This window comes from Nyctibius grandis, chromosome 2 (genome assembly GCF_013368605.1).
Source record: "Nyctibius grandis isolate bNycGra1 chromosome 2, bNycGra1.pri, whole genome shotgun sequence".
Taxonomy (NCBI): Eukaryota; Metazoa; Chordata; class Aves; order Nyctibiiformes; family Nyctibiidae; genus Nyctibius; species Nyctibius grandis.
The window spans coordinates 64,236,322-64,253,882 of NC_090659.1; the positions used below are offsets into that span (position 1 = coordinate 64,236,322).

At 36.3% G+C, this 17,561-nt stretch overlaps 1 protein-coding gene across 2 annotated transcripts in view; it reads left to right on the forward strand.

Annotated features, from left to right (window-relative positions):
* NALCN (sodium leak channel, non-selective) overlaps positions 1-17,561 on the forward strand; it is a 238,323-nt gene that overhangs the window by 138,221 nt on the left and 82,541 nt on the right. For both annotated transcript variants that reach the window (XM_068424956.1, XM_068424957.1), the window contains one exon: positions 3,151-3,225. In XM_068424956.1, coding sequence (XP_068281057.1) covers positions 3,151-3,225 — 75 coding nt within the window. The remainder of the gene's footprint in view (positions 1-3,150; positions 3,226-17,561) is intronic.

Consider the following 17,561-nt stretch of genomic DNA (forward strand, 5'->3'; position numbering starts at 1 on the left):
CTTAATTCACTCCTGCTTTTGCTCATTTTGTATTTTGCATTCACTGCAGTTTTTGATGCACTTATTTTCACTTTCTTCATTCAATTTTTTTCTTTACTCCGTTGTCTACTTACATAAGGTGCTAACTGTATTTATACAATCTCCATCAGCTTCCATCTACTTCTTTTACTTTACAGTGTGTCCTGTTTCACTTCTAAAGACTGAATAATCTGACTGTAAGTGTGGGTGCAGAAGGTTCCTTCATATGGTTTGAAATCTTGACCGCTTTATAAATGGCAGTAAAGTGCATTTGATGCTCTTAGAGCTGCTTAACCAAATTAAACTGTAAGCCAAACAAATGTATGTATCAGCAGCTATGTATGATGTAATTTGCTCGCAAGGGCCAGAGGAGTCCTTGGGGCCTGGAAAAGCTAAATTGATCTTTAAAACTCCTTGGAAATTGGGGACAGAAAACAAAAGGGAAGTGATTTTTGATCATGGATTTGAAAGCAGTTTCTGGTTAGAGAATCTTGTTGCTGTTTTTCTAATTCTTCGCCAAGAACATTGTCTGAACTGGAATCCATTTTTATCTCTTAGATGATCATAAAGCAAATTCATAGAGTAAATTAGTGTCAGGTGGCCTCTGTGCTAAAAATTCACACCTTAATTAAGAAGTAACTTAGCTGTAAGAGAAATTTTAGTATTCTGCTTTATGTTTCATGTTTTGAAAGAGTCATCTGGGACTTCTCCATTTGTTTACGCAAAGCACTTACTTTGCTAGGAATGAAGTCACTTTTCTGTACACCATCCTCAGTCCTTTTACAGGGAATTTGCATTTAAGTACATGGTCCTTGCTTTACTTCATAGGTGTACACATTTCTTCTCATTAACCTATGCAGATTTTACATGGATGAAGAAACTCTGCTAAGACAACTTTGCAGAATTACCTGGCCTTACAAAGTTGTTAGTTTTGGTTCTAAGATCTTCATCAGACCCTGGAACAGATAAGCTACGTAGGACAGAGTTTCCTGGAGGCAAAAGAAGCTTGAAGGAAAAAAATAACATGAAATTGATAAAGGAGCATGAAAACAGTTGGGCTGCTACTAAAACCAAAAAGAAGAGTTCTAAGAATAAATAGCCATCAGTGAATAACAAAAGTGAAGTCAAATGAAGAAATTACTTTCGTCAGCCAGAAGAGGGGGGAGGATTAGAACTGAGAAGTGATAATTGCAGACATTTGGCAAAGCAGACTGTAGAGCCTTGGAAAGAAATGAATAGGCTTCACATAAGAAGGCAAAGAAAAGTTGAAGCTTAAAAAACAAAACCTCTGTTGGAAGCGAGGACTGTTATTAGTTGAGATGGCAGTGAAGGAAATTAAACAAATAAGAAGTTTGCATTTAACTTTTCTTTTGTGGTACATCATTTTTGTTTTTTGTTGGAAAAAAGTGAAAAGGGAGTTAATGAAAGTCTTGATGCCTTGATACATATCTGTGTGTGAAGCAGCAAGGCTGTAAGTGGTGATAAATTTAACGAGTACAATACTTCTTTTTAGTGTGAAACTGTGCTTCCTTAACTAGTGTTCTCAGAGCTGCAGGTACTGGAGTAACATAGACTGTATGAAATATCTGAAGAAGAAAAACACCATACTGTAAAATCCTGACAGAATGAGAGCAAAACTGTTTATCAGCAATTAGGGATCGAAGTAGTTTGTGCCAGGGATTATGTATTTTGTCAGAATTCTGTCTTGCTTTGCCATTCTGAAGGCCATCTTAACTTCCACTGTTTGTAGTAGTCAGACATTTGAAAACTGTATGAGGTACTGTTTAAGTATGTGGCATGTGTAATATGTCTTTTCTAACAGCTGCAGAAAATTCTACATATTGCTAAAGCCAGTTTCCTATTAAAAGAACAGTTCTTTTTCTGAACACTGACATTTTATAAGTTTATGTGTGAGAGTCTTTCCCGTGTCTTCTGTACCTTTATAGTTCATGGAGGGAAAGGGAATCCTGCTCTGGAACGAGGTCCGGGCACCCAGCTCAGATGCAGACATCTGTGTTGGAATAGATGAGTTCCAGACTCCTTGTCTGGTGTACTAAGCTACTTAAATTTCTTCTTCTGTATAGTTGGGGAATAATTTTCCGGTGTGACTGAATGACACAGCGGTGGGCAGATATTTCTGCTCTGGTTGTCACTCAGTGGTCCAAGACCATAGAAATATTTTAGGCCTGTAACTCTTTTAAAAAAGAGATTAGATTCCTTCTGATATCTCTAGGAAATTGGTGCTTGCCTGTAGGAGCTCAGTATGTTTGAGGATATTTGCCTTGAACCTTAGAGACTAAATCCTTGGCAGTTGCTGACAGCTGTAAAGCTACGTACATACAAATTTAGTGCCTTAAGATGTAAGTTATCTGAGGATATATGCTGAACAGTGGGATCCTCTCTCGCCTACTTTCTTGCTCTCCTAGTTCTGTGTCCTTCTCAGCTGTATCAGTCACATTTTCAGCTTCTTTGGCCTCTGGTCAGTATCTCTACACAAGGAAAATACAATAATCTGATATACACTTTTTTTCCCCTGGGATTCTTCCTCCTAGAGGCATGTCTACACAATATTTAATGTATAGTAAATGAAAGTGCATGAGTTTCCTATACTGTGGCTCCTGATGCATGCAAATAATGAGGCAGTTTTTCTTTCAAACTGGAATTAGCACAGAGGCACTCTGAGCATAAAGCAAGTCCATAAAGTAAATTAGTGTTAGGTGGCCTCTGTGCTAAAAATTCACACCTTAATTGAAAAACACCTTAGCTTTACAAACTGTTTTAGGATTCTGCTTTGTGTTTCTTTTTTTTAATTATTTCTGATTAATTTAATTTTCTTTTCCTGTGAAATATACTTTGATGGGTATATTGTTAAACATATGTAATGAATTGGTCATAAACCCTAGAATTCAAAATTTTTAAATTCATATAATAATTGTATGATAAGCTAAAAAACAATTTACTACTTGCAAAATGGCGAGCAGACATATAGTAGCAGGTGATATTAGTTCAACAGTTGTCAAAGGCAAGGCTCCCATTTACATTAGTAGGGCCCTGATTTTTCCATGTCATTTCATAGTACTTCTTAAGAAAAATAAGACAAGCTTTAACAAATAATTTGCAATTGTTTTGTAGATTCTTCTCAGCTTGTTTGTTGCTGTTATTTTGGACAACCTGGAACTTGATGAAGATCTAAAGAAACTTAAACAAGTAAGAATGTGTTTTTATTGTGGTTGGAGGTAGTTTCAATAAAGCATTACTTTACTGGTGTTTTTATGGTAAAAGATGTGAAACATCTTCATCAAAATGAATCACAGAATCACGGAATCATAGAATGGTTTGGGTTGGAAGGGACCTTAAAGATCATGGTCTTTAAAGGTCCCTTCCTGCCCAAACCATTCTATGATTCTATATGATACTATATGAGCACACCGTAGAACTGCTGCAGGGGAGAATACTGGCAAGGGTCCACAGACAGGAGGCGGTAGAGGGGACTAGGTTGAATGTGTTAGGTGAGTGCTAAAGACACTTGGCAAACTTAACTTGCTCGCTTGATTCTCCACATTTGGGGACCAAGATTATGAAGAAGCCATTCTCTCATGCTTGAAACCCCAAATGACAATGACGTAAAACAAATGTAACTAGAGTGTTCAGGTTGGCCATTCTGACCTTGTACACAAACCACTAGAGAGGAAAGTATCTGTAGCTTTTACGTAAAAATATAGCTGTGCTTTAATCTGCACAAAGAGGAGCAAAAACCATCAACATTTGCCTATTTCATGCATGAAATAGCAAATCGAGCAGTTAATATGTGGGAACTTCTTTTGTAATATTTGGGTTATCGCCTTCTTTCACTCATTACTTGCTGGTTTTGTTAATCTTGCAGGTGCATTGACAACTGTTATAGAATTACGTTCTTTCAATTCTTGAAAAATAATCACCCAGACAATTTAGGTTTTTTACATTGAACTGTTACATTGAAACTAATGTGCCAAATAACCACTCCCTTATTTTTCCTTCTATATTATTTTTCTTTTAGTTTTAAAACTAAAGTGATGTGTTTATTAATTTATTTTTTTTATATTCATTGCATTCATTTTCTACAAACTTCTCATTTGTGGATTTAGAGATTGTATGTTTCATGTATGCTCACTGAATATGTGGAATGTGTCAAACTAATATTGCTTCCCAGTCTTCTGTTACTTCAAGGCACTGACAAATGAGAATATTATATAGTTACTTTAAATTCTTCTTTATAGAATTCAAAACAGAAAACAATGTTGCCTTTGCTCTTGTGGTATTAAATACCCATATGTATAGCAAAATGTAAATAAGTTAAAAGGACAGGTATTTTCTGCCACAAAGAAATATAAATACTGGATTTCAGTTAATCAGCTAACGTAAGCGAAATGAGAGACCTTATAGGTGATTTTGGGATGACCAGACAGTCTTGAGTGTGCAAACTGAGTAGACCAAATCACGTTTATTCATTTTTCTCTTTACCAGTCTCAAGAGCTAAAATGATGTGTATCCTGGTTTGGTGGGGATAAAATTTATAGAATCACTTTTCTGTTACATTTTGTTGCTGTTTGTGGCCAGCTGTGGTGTGGTGATCAAGGCCATTAGCAGTTAAACCCAGGGCAGCTGACCCAGGCTGGCCCACAGGTGTATTCTGTAACATTAACGTCAGGGTCACTATAAATGGGAAAGCTTGGTAGGGATGGGGGGGCTTTTTGCTCTGATCTCTCTCTTTCTCAATGGTTGTGATCCCTGGAAGAACTTGCTACTCCTCTATGGGATGAGTATAACTTTGTGTCTTCTGTGTTAGTATTGATATTGGTTTTCTTATTTTATTAAACCTGTTTAAATTCCAACCCATGAGTCTTCCCTACTTTTCCCAATTCCCTTCCTCAGTTGGGGAGGGGTCTTGGGTGATGAAACAACTGGTTATTGTTTAGCCCTGAGTGCACACTAAACAGAGAGAATCTGAAATGAAAATGGCTCAGATATATGGTAGGCAATGTCATATCATATTGATCTTACAGGGAAATTTTCATACTGTCTGTGTGAGTTAGGAGCACAAATCAGCTTTCTAAAGTGATCTTAAGATTTGAAATCCTGGGGCTTTTCTGTGAAACTTAGCTTCTTTGATTCATAAACCACTTAAAAAGTGGTTTATGAATCAAAAAGCAAAACATCTTTGCTTATGAAGTGGTAGCAGCATGACTTCGTGTTATAGCAGCCCACTTGAACTGGTGAACAGAAAACAATGATAAGAGGCCACCACTTGAGATGCTTGTCACTGTATCAGCGTGAAATCTTTGTAGCCTGGTAGGAATCCTGTCTCTGTAGTAGCAGTAGAGCACATTCAAATAAAAGACATAAATAGAATTTTTTTTAAAAGTCCATCAACTTCACAGCTTTGAGACTGGCAGCAGCGTAGCTACATGAGTGTTGTGCTGGGCCAAGTAAAAACACTGCCTAAGTCACCAGACCTCGTAGCTACCATGCAGTGTGGCACCATGATGACATTGATAGTCTCCTTCTGTGACCCAAGCAGGTGTTTCACCAGAGGACAGCACTCTGCTATTGGACATACCAGTTTGGTTGATTGACGGTATATGCATTATACACTGTTATGACATACAAAGATGTCCAAAGTGGTTGACACTGGTTCACTCATATTTATGTTTTTGAAATGTTGCTTTAACCAGTAGCCTCTCTTCAAAGACTATTACTCAGTACTACTGAATGTATTCCCTTCTGGTACTTTATCCAAACAAATTAATGTTATACGAAGTGTTGCATGTTTTAAAAATGCCTTCAGTTCTTAGAGCTGAATCATATGGAATTACTGGCATGATTGTACAACTGAAGAAGTGTCTAGAATAGAAAAGACTTCCTGTGGGGTAAATGTGATGGTATCACAGGCTCAGTGCTGATAGTGACTGTGTGCTATTATACTGAAATATTGGTTGTCTTATCTCAGAAGATAAAGCAGAAAGGGTTTTTAATTTAATGATATTTTGAATTCTCCACTAAAAAAAAAGGACTATAAGAAGAAGGAAGATTGTGAGGTAATTGTTATGTTTTAATCAGGACTATTTCTATAAATAGATCTGTGTTGCTGCACAGGAAAATTTTTGACATCTATAATTAAAAGCTGAATGGTTTTCCAAGGGAGGAATCAAATAATTCAAACTGTTAATGTAAAAGACATTGATTGGTCTAAAATGGTGAAACTGTAACGCTCTCAAAAATATTTCCATCCTAATGTTTGCATTTTTTCCCTGCCTTTAATGGCTGTAAAGCTTGAGGCCCAGGGCATTTTCAGATGATGAAATATTGAATGATTTTCAAGGAAGGAAGGAGAATATATTTAGGCCAGAAATCACACCTAGCTAATAATCCCTTTTGGGATGTGTCCTTCTTAATTATGACTTAATTCCTTTTATTGAACTTGATAAGAAGAATAATATTACTTATCTTTCAGATTATTGGGAAAAGACTAATTAGTTAATGCTTGCAATCTACTCTAAAATGTAAAATGATATGTAAACACTTGGTATTCATGTTGGTTCAGTATATGTGTTTAAATATTAATAAAGCAAAAATACATTACATGACTAGGAGATTATAAGTAAGGTTGTAAAATAATGTATTTAAAAGCTAGTAAACTTTTAGAATTAAATTTGCCAGTGCAAATTTAGTTGAGGGTATACATCATGATTCAGTTTTTAATTACATCATTGCATAGTATTCTTTCCAGAAGTCTGGCCTCATTTAGTGCAAAGAGTAGATAGAGCTCACTTTAATATGCCACTGGTCGATATTTTTTCTCTTTATTGTACAGTGTGTGATCCCTGTGCATTATTTATTGCACAGTATTCAGGCTTTGCTGCGAAGACAAAACTATTAATCTCCTTCCTGACTTTTTTGTGGTACCCCTCATAAGTATCTAGAACAAACATAAAACTTGTAAAAGATTAATTTAAGTGATTTACTTCGCACCACAGGCACACATAGAAATAGAAACTGTTTTTCCAAGACACCATTCGGCTAGTTTAAGAACAGATTCATTCTTTGTATTCTTACAGCTCTGTTCATTTGCCATACATCTCCCATCCTCTGCCATATGTCTCATCCTCTCGGCTATGTCTGCCATGGTAGCTCAAGTCAAGTGAAAAGGGATTGTACTGTAGCTCATAGTCACCATCTATCTGTGCAATAAACTTGATCCTCTGCAGCAATCCAGACTGACCCTAACATGCTACTTAACCTCCAGGTATGAGCTTGATCCTGCTCATCTTCCTGTGAGGCCCCTTTCTGTGGTGTTCAGTACATCAGTTACGTGGATGATACCAATCTTAGGCAGTAGAAATCTGTCAGCTACAATCTTAACTTCCTTCTCTTTTATTCCTGTCTTCTCCACCCTCTCCATAAGCTGTTGTCCCAAAGTTAAAAAGAAGCTGAAATGATTTCTTTGATTTCTTTTGCCTTTTGTGATAAAGTTTGGACTTTCATTTTAGAAATTCATCACTCTATGAGATTATCAAGCATGACTTTCCTGTCATATGCAGCTGTGTTAACTTTTCCCATTGTATTTTCCACGTATTTACTAATTCTATTGTTATTACATTTCTGTCAATTTGCCTAGATATGAAGTCAGACTGATTAGTTTCTAATTTCCCGTGCTCTATCCTGAAGCCCTTTTTTAAAGTTAGTCACATTTGCCACTTTGCTTTCTCTAGCTACCAGGTTTATTTAGGTGACAAGTTATTCACCACCGCTAGTATGTCAGTGTTATATCTGAGATCCTTTAAAAGTCTTGAGTGAGTGTCGTCAGGTCTTGCAGAGTAATAAGTTGACCTTGTGTCAGTTATCTTCCAAAAGCTTTTTGCCTGACATTTTGGGAGATTAGTCTTCAGCATGGTTTAGGGTATTCTTTGACCTCCTCTGTGGTCAACACTATTAATTTTGCTTTCTTGCTTTAGTTTATTTTTCTGAACGCTCTCGATTAATAGTCTGTTGCTCTTTTAGACTCTCTGCGGATCTTGCTGCTTTCTGTATGTTCTTAAAAGCTTCCTTATTAGACTTTATTTCTTTAGAAAGTAGTCCCTCAAAATCTTTCATGATCTGCCGTATTATTGTTTTATTAAAGAAATGCCAGAATTTATGCTTTTTTCTCTATTCGTTGCTTAGCATATGGCTTCCCTTTCTGAAACATACCCATTTACTTTTAAAAGCCTTCTTTGCACTCCAGTTGACATTCCTGGCCTTTCTGACCTTCTTGAAGTTTTTCTGTAGGTGGTAGATGTATTCTGTGCTTCTAAAACAGGATATTAAAGTTACTCCATACACATGCACCCCTTCCAGTTTCTGTCATTTGACCATTGCTTTAAATTTATTTTCAAAAGCTTTTTGATTTTATGTAATTCATTTTTTAATTTAAGTTCAATGTAGTAGATGGTTTTGACCTTCTACTTGTAAAAAAAATTCTCAATTCTTGCTCTGTACTAAACCATGAGGTGCTTCTTCACTTAGGTGTTCTCTGACTATGGAGTTCAGTGAGGAGTCACTTATGAGTAAAAAGTTAATCTCTTTATTCCACCCTTTCCTAAACATATGTGAGAGTAAACAAAGGCTTCCCACTATTATTAATACTTGTCTTTAAGCCTTTAATACTACTTTGCATAACGGTGTTACTTTCTAATCCTCATCTACATGTATGCTAAATATTTCTTCCAGTTAGGCATGCAGTTTCAATGCAGAGGGATCCTATGCTGTTTGTATATGCATTTACCTTATTAACTTTATTGACTGTAGATTTTCTGTAACAAATAGCACCAGTCTTTCACAGATGCAGTGTACTGTCAGTCTGGATAGTTAATTGCCTGGTTCTACATATTCTTAGTCTGTAGGATCCTACTGCTTGTTACTTCTACCAAGTTTGAGATGTCTTTTGTGTCAGCATTGTGGGTTTTTTAATAACAGGAATACTAGTTCAATCATGTTATTTTTTTTTTTAGGGTTCTACTATTAATATAAAAGCCTGTATATGTTGGTCCTGTCTAGTTTTATGTCTCCTACTTAACATGTCTTTATTTCATGTTTTTCTGTTTCCTATCAGAATTTTGTAAACTTTTAGGATTCCCATAGCCTCATACTGTACAGAGAAACTCACTTTTAGCTTGTTGATTACTCCATTTTGGGCTTATTCTGCTGTTTTGGTACCCACTTCCTGAAATAGCTTTTGCAGCCAATGAAGTTCACTAAAATGTTATGGAGTTTTAAATACCTGGGTAGAATTCATTCCACTTCACTAACACATTACAAAGTTGTATATGCAGTTTGAAATATTCATGCAGGTTTCCTTCTCTAGTCACTGAAGAATAGTAGATACTTTTGGAGGGCAATTTTTAGAGATGTATATTTTGTTTGTAGAGTGGCTACAAGAAAATTTAAAGCCAACCATGAGATTATCCTCAAGCCCCCCTAGTTGTATGAATCATCTTTTCTTTAGCTACAGCACAGTTTGTAGCTTGCAGCAATGTAGACACTACTCAAGTGTATATTCCAGCTTCCCTTGTACTATACGAAGTGGATCCCTTCTAAGCTTACACAATTTAAGAAAGATTTGTGGAGTGACAAAAAGATAGAAAACAAAAGGTATGGATAAATGATTGTTTTTCATAATAGAGGAAGGGTACCAGTAGAGGTCCATGATGATCTTGGCTGGGACCTGTACTACTCCAGTATTCATAAGTTATCTAGAAAATGGGGTGAATAGTGAGGTGACAGAGTTTGCTGATGGTGCAAAGTAAGTAACGGCATGCAAAATTAAAGCTGACTGTGAAGTATTCATATTTTGTGGCTGAGAAATAAAATGTCAGATGAAATGTAATGTCAATAAATACACATAGAAAAGAAGTTTACTAAGTACATGAATATAGGCTTTAATTAAGCTATCACCAGTCCAGAAAGATTTTTGAGTCATTGTAGATATTCTCTATCATGTCAGTTCAGTGCTTACCAGAAGAGAAGGCAAACACATAGTAAAAAATGATTAGAGGAAATTGTTAAACAAGTAAAAACATTCCTGTTCTGCCATATACATCCAAGATGCTTCCAATGTCTTGAATACTGCATGCAGGTAAGATCACACCATCTTTTTAAAAATTAGATATAATAAACCTGGAAAATATACAGAAAAGGACAATGAGGATGATCTGCAGCTTGTAAATTGAGATGACTGAGGAGGAGGCTAAGACAGAGTTATAGGAAATTGCAAAAGATGTGAGAAGTTGAACAGGAGAAGACTATTTTACTTCTTCCACTGTAAAAAAAATGAGAGGGCACTCAATGAAATCAAATTGGTTTGATTTTAAGACAAATTAATGGAATAAAAACCCTGTAAGGGCTGATAGTTTGTATGTAGCTTTCAGCCCCAGAGGTTGTCAAAGCTAGGAAAGCATGCAGGAAGTATAATTGCTCTGTTTGATCTGTTCTTATTTCTTGGACACCTTCTGCTGGTCCTTGGCAGAGACAGCATACTGCTGAGATGGACCTTTGATCTAACCCAGTGCACTCATTCTTATGCCCCTAACATTCCATAATCTGAATGGGATTTCAGAAGCAATTTGCAAATAGCATAAGGATGAACTAGATTCATATAGCCCACTGTTCGCTAAAACCATATGTGCTGCCACTTTACTGAGTTGTACTGCCACAAGGGAAAGAGCAAACATCTCAAGCATCTCTGAGTATAAGTAGTGGCCTAACTTCCTTGGCCAAGTGATCTTACTGCTGCAATCCTATTTCCTGGAATTCCACTGTTAAAATATATGTAATTTTAAAAGTATTAAAATATAAAATGGTTTTGATTTGCCTTATGCTTACGATAACAACTCCAGCTTACCTCACTAACTTTGGAGGGTTTATTTTATGGCTTATATCAGACAAGATTATTGTGTCCCTATTTTACAACTGGAGAATCAAAGCTGAGGAATTGACATCTCTGGGTTCATACATAAATTCCCAGTACGGCAAGGAATTGAACACAGTGTGTTCTAATGCTTAGGCCCCTCAAGTCAGTCAGTATCCACTTTAAGTTGTTGAAATCTCACGTAAGCATGGATCTGCTGCTTCTAAGCAATATTCCCTTAAGGAAGATCAGATTTCTGTCATATCACACGTGTGCTGTCTGCTCACTAGTGTGCATTCACAACATGAGTACAGATGGCATTCATTATTAAAAATATTTTCCCAATACATGCCTTACTACCTGGCAACAGAAATTCTTGGAGGAGTAAACAAGAGCATGTAGTAGGGAAATTATTCTTCTAATTTAGTGAAATTCTCACTTTCACTAGGGAAGGTACTTGTCAGATGCACATGCTTCTTTTCCTTCAATTCTGCTCCACACCATGAAATACATACATGATTTTTTTTCCCCCTGAATCCGTATCAAAGCAGCAAATGTAGGAGGCTACAGAGATATATGTATCTACTTACAGGATATATATTTTTAAAAAAGTCCTGCCTTTAGAATTATATTATTTTGCCTATGTGCTTTTAAGAATAACAGATGTTTACCATGTTCATTTTCTCTTTTTTAGATCTCACTTTTAACTCCTTGATGTTGAAAAAAAGAAACTTTCATAAAAAAGCTTGGAGATAACGATAACTTCTTTGCTGGTTTTGTCTGTTGAGATAGATTCTTGTTTTTGACAATGGTTGATCTCTGAATAGCCCAATTTTATGTCAGTGGTTCAGGGTCACGTTTTGAAATGCTTAGAAGCTTTGCAAAAAAAGAGGCAACTCAAAAAATGTTAGTGGTCTTGACAGGACTTTTATAGCCAAAGCATAAAAAGAAACCATTAGGCAATCTGTCTGATAAGAAGGAGCAATTGCAGTAGAAGAAAGTTAATTGGGAATTGGGTGCCATCAAAAATGGCCAAACTATCATGGAATCTAATTCTATAATACTCTTGTGGTGGTGGGGGCATGGGGAGGTCTATATTGAGATCCACTACCACCTAGTTGTCCAGAACTACAGCATCAGGGTACAAAGGACTTTGAAAAGAATAAAAAAAAAAAAAAGTGTTCATTTTCGGTTGTTAATCCCTCTGATCTTAAAATCTACCCCGTTTTTTCTGGTTTGTTTTTTTTTTTTGTCAGGGAAACAGAAATTAACACCTTTTTTTTTCTCACTAAGCAGTTACTTTTGCTTCTTCTCTACTCTACTTCGTACTTAGGTTAGAAAATCCCTGATTTATAATGAGACTTTTGGCCTCTTACTATCTAAAGGGAGAGTATCTGTTGTTTTCTGAACATTGTACAGGATAATTCTGGCACAAATATTCTAAATATAAATTTTATACTGCTCCCCTTTCACTCAAGACTGCATAAATGAAATTTTGGTTAATGTCAGTCAAGACAAAGCAAGTTAGTCTCTGAAGAGATTGTGCTGAGTCCTTCTACATTTTTCTCTGAAGTAGAATGAATTTGAATAAAAGATTCAAATCGGCCATTTATATTAAGTAGAATAAAATATTTTTTTCAGTGTTGCAGAACTCTGATCACCATAGCATCCTGTTGATTTTAGGAGGGTTGCAGACACTCCATTGCATGTAGAGCTGGAATTTTTATTAAACTAAAGCAGTATTCATGTGCCAGACAATTCAAACTTACATCCCCAGAGCAAACATAAGATTTCCTTTCTGTGATTGCTATAGTATTCAGTTTTGTTTGTCTGTAAGCTAGAGAGAAGCAGCACAATTTGTACCTTTGATCTTAAATTCGTGTGCAATCAGTTGTTGGTTATGCAATTATTTTGATGCAGTTAAAAAATATTTCCAGTGTCTGCTTTTCATACATAACTTAGAGCAATTAGATTCATATTTTTAATCCATGTAAAAGAAATCTCTCTAGAAGAAAAAACTTTGTGCACTTTAAAAAAATGTAGTTATTTTTAAGTGAGAAGGGTGTATCTTCTGACATACACTTAAAAAAATAAATCATGAGAATTCTGTGTGCTTACACAGTAAGCAGCATAACAAAAAATTTTCGTGGTTTTATAGTTAATCCAACACTCAGAAGTTTAGAAGCACCTATCCTTAAGTTTTGGAACAATTATGTATAAGGAAAAAAATTCTCATTCTTTTAGGTAAAGGTTGAAATTTTCTAAAATGTCAAAGGATAGCATTCATGCCACCTTGTTAGCCATGCAAAAAGTTAGACATGTAGTCTAAGCCATTCATCTGCGCTTGCCTGTAGTCATGGTTACCCTCCAGGGAATGATTCATCCCATCTGAGTTGGGTGCTCTCTTTTTCTGTTACAGAGGGAGTCTAGACAATTAATTAGGCAAAATGCCTGATTTTCAGTGGATAAAGTTAAATGACATGAATTTCCAACTTTAACGAATTAGGAACCTGCATTTCATTGATATTTAATCATATGGGTGCTTTTACATTACTGAGGCCCAAAATCACAGTGTGTAACGCTAGGCACGTTACTGAAGTTCCTAGGCTGGGATCCTAATTTAGGTGAAATTTAGGTTAGGGACTTAAATGATAATGGCAAGAAAGAAGGATAAAAGTCAACATTCAAAGCAGCTCAATTCTCTTCACTCACAGCAGAGAACGATTCCTCGTTTGTGAACTTAGGTTCATAAAGTGGCAGATCCCTGGCGCTGGCACTTCAGTTAGTTTTCTAAAGGTGCATGGCGCGAATCCAACAGGATCTTTTCAGAGGTTCCCGATTTCCATTTGGGTTGGCTCAGAAGGAAACACAGGCCCTGGCTCACTTGTGGAGCAAAAGGCATGCTCAGAGAAACAGTCAGTGTGGTCTGTGTGGAAACCAGACATTCACCCTTTGCTATGGGAATATGTCAGAAATGTGGCTCTCGCATGTTTTAATGTATCCTACTAAGTTTTTGTAGTTATCTTTGGTCTTAAAAGACAAAGATACGACTAATTGCTTCCCTGGAGAATAAGGCTCTCACTGCACTGCCAATGATGTTGAAGATATTTCTTTTATATTCCCTGCCATGATATGTTAACGAGTATTGCCAGATCGATATCAAGATACTGGCATTTTTTTTAATTATTATTTTGTATGGCACTCCAGTATTCTTCTTGCCAATATGCTTGGCTCCTTTCTCCCCTCAGCCATCATGATTATGGTTCCCATTTTCTCAACTACTGGATCTTTTTCTTTCACATACAGACATACTTAGTGCAGTCTTTTCTTTGTGGTCACTTCTCCACAATCATTGTTGAAGGAATTTATCCATCCTGCCATCACTGGAAATTTGGAAAACAACTGTCTATTTATTAAGAGAGCCTCCATAAATTCAGAGATGCGGTACTGGTTTCCTTGAAACCTTTCAAGGTGTCTATCCTTTTTAAAGTTGGCTCTTGCTCTGAGAATAATCGCTACTCTCTTTTGTACTAAAACGTCCTTCTAGTAATTGATTATCAGTGTTTCTGTGTCCAAGGCATATACTTATTGCTGAACATCATGGTGTGAGAGAAAGCTTTCACACAAACTAGGTTTCCAATATGGAAGTCACATTGATAAAGTGGAATGGAAGTCACAGAGATAAAAATGAACAGTACACTGATCTTCGCAGAACTAAATACAGAAGTCAGTTCTGCAACTGGATCTTCCATTAGTGTTTTTTTTTGTCTCTCTCACGTGTAGCATGTTTCTACTTTCAGTGCTGGGATGGTTGCAAATTTTAACTCATTTTCAGGTTTGGGTGTTTTTTGTTGTTGTCGTTCTGTTGAAATCAGCTGAACGGGAAGAAAAGTCCAAGGTTTTGCTGCCGACCTCTTTGAGTATACATTCATGATGTTTACCGAAGCAGTCTGTCTATATATTTATACCTTTCCAGTTTCTGTTTGCTTTTTTAATTGTTTCTAGATACTAAGCTATGAAATTTGGTTTCCGTATACTCTTGCATTCCAGATATTCATCATCTCTTCATGTAAAGTATTCTAACAACTGAAACAGCTCACTGGTTTTCTAGCTAGTGAAATACATGCTATTTTTATAGCTTCTGCTAGACACTCCTGCTGCTGTCTTTTTGTATTATTGTCTGCAGAACAAATGAAGAAAGCTACCTGAACTAAGTGTCCTGCTTATTTTTCTTTAACTTTTTGCTGTGAACTTCTAAGAATAAATATTTCTGCATTGATCCTTACCTTTGTTTTGGTCAAGAGATATTCATAATTAAATGCCTGTGAGAACTTTGCAGAGATGAGAGCTAACAAAGGGATTTATTCAGCAGAACTGGTCATAGAAGATAAGTCAAAAATCTGACTGTCAGCCGAACTGAAGCCCATGTGCTCCAGTACTGTGAGTGAGACCAAGGTGTTCTACTTAAGCCTGGTTCCAGCAGGAGAAGGAAGTCTAGATTGTCTGGTGTGAAGGATAATTGAAATGGGATGCCTGAAACGGTACAAAAGTAAAAGCTTTTCCTTAATGTGGATTTTGGAATTGAGAAAATATAGTTACACACTGTAAGAGAGCTCTAAAAAGCAATTGTTTTCATCTCTGTTAAAATGAAAGCACATTAACTAAGGCTATACATGGCTTTTTTTCCCCATGCAGAACCCTGGTTTCTCACAGAACATGTTCACATGACAGCTAGCCAGTGGTCTGTGAACTGCTCGCCACACTATCATGCATGACTTATTAAAAGCAAAGTACGTTCCTTTTGGGAGGGCAATAACTCCTTGGAAAGCAAGCCATTTTAAAGAGGACTGTGCTAGGGAAAATAAAATAATGTATTGGAAGAGTCCTTGATCCTCCCTTTCTCCCTGTTATGAAAACCAAACCATAAACAATTCAGGTTTTGGAGTAAAGCACAGTTACACAGCTATGTACTGTCCAAACCATCTGTGATTTGATATTTAAAGTGCACAAGCCTCCATTATTCTGAATCCAGAACATCTGTAATAGTGAAGCTTTAAGTAGTTGGCACTTTTACCAACATTAACAAAAAAAAAAAAGGTCATATTGAACAAGGTAATTGTATTCAATAGCCTGTTGTTTCAGTATGCTCCTTATGTTAAGTATATGCCTTATGCTGTTGGGTCTGGATAGCCATATGGGTAACAGAAGAGAAAAATGTAATGCTTTCATTGGTTCGTTCTATGTTTTAAGTAAGTTCCTAATGTGTATCAACTAACTCTGGATTCATGCAAAGATTTAGATGAGGTTAGAGAAAACAAGCTGCTTGCAATAGCTGCACATAATTTTAAGACTTGCCAGAGCTACTCTAGGAACTAAAACTGTTAATGCTGGCTGTCATTTTTAATCCTTGAATTGTGATATCAACAGATCTGCATAAAGCTTCTCTAAAAAGACTTTCTGATATCAGGTCTTATCCATTTACCGCATCTTGTAAAGATATCACAGGCTTAGATTAAAGCCATTCAAGAAGGAAGGGACACCAAATTTTCATCAGATATATAGGATGCAGTCCCCCACGGTATAACACTGTACTTCAGCTCTATGCTTCTGGACTGTCCTTCCTCTTCTTTTTCTTCTTCCTCTTCTTCCTCTTCTTTTTCTTCTTCTCATCTGAAACTTAGTGAATCTCCCAAAACTCTTAGAATATGTTTCTATTTTAAATGAGGAGAAGAAAATTATTTTCTGGTTCAGTTCCAGGACGTCAAACTTTCCCAGTTAATTTACTGAAGCTGTAGCTTATATAGGAGTTCAGGAGTTGAAACAAATTATTAATAGAAGATTTTCTTCATGAGAACCATAATGTGATCTTAATTTATATTTGGCACCACTTATATTTTCTTTCAAAATGTGTCTGTCTTGAAAAACTGACTTGAAAGTCTGTAATGCATTTAAGTAGTAGTGCAAAAGGTAGAAGAATACTTGTGGGAACTTGTAATTTGTATGGGATCATAAGAGTTTCAACAGATACTTTTTTTAACTTAAGGTGTTGCATGTTCTTATGAATATGTGTGGGGATTTCGCTAGCACTGCCTAAGTTCACAGTAATGTGATGATTTGGACTAAGCATGAGAAGGGGCAGGAGGAAGTTATAAGGTCATTCACAATGAGATGGCCGTTGTTTTGTGTTTTCCAATGTATAACAACTAAATTTTCTTTGTCTTGTTAGTGTTACTTTGAAAATGAATAATGTTTATTCTTGCTTTGTATAATACTGTTCTCTGAAACCTCCTCTGTTTTATACATGCATACGTGCACACACTCACACGCGTCTGCTGTAAAGTTTTCTGTTAAGAACCACCCTAGCTAAAAACCAGTTATATAGGCCACTGCAAAATACTAAGGCTGACTTACTGGTGCAAGTGAAGTTGGCAGGAGCTTCAACATTAACTTTAATAGAATGAAGTTGTATAAAGCTAAGGCGAACTGCAGTACAAACTACATAATGATCATCATCTCCACTCAGTATCACTTTGTGTAGAAATCCAATTTGTTAGTTCAAGGTCTCTTGTGGGCAGATAAAGTGAATGTACTTCAAAGTGGAGCTTCCTATCCACCGGAGGAA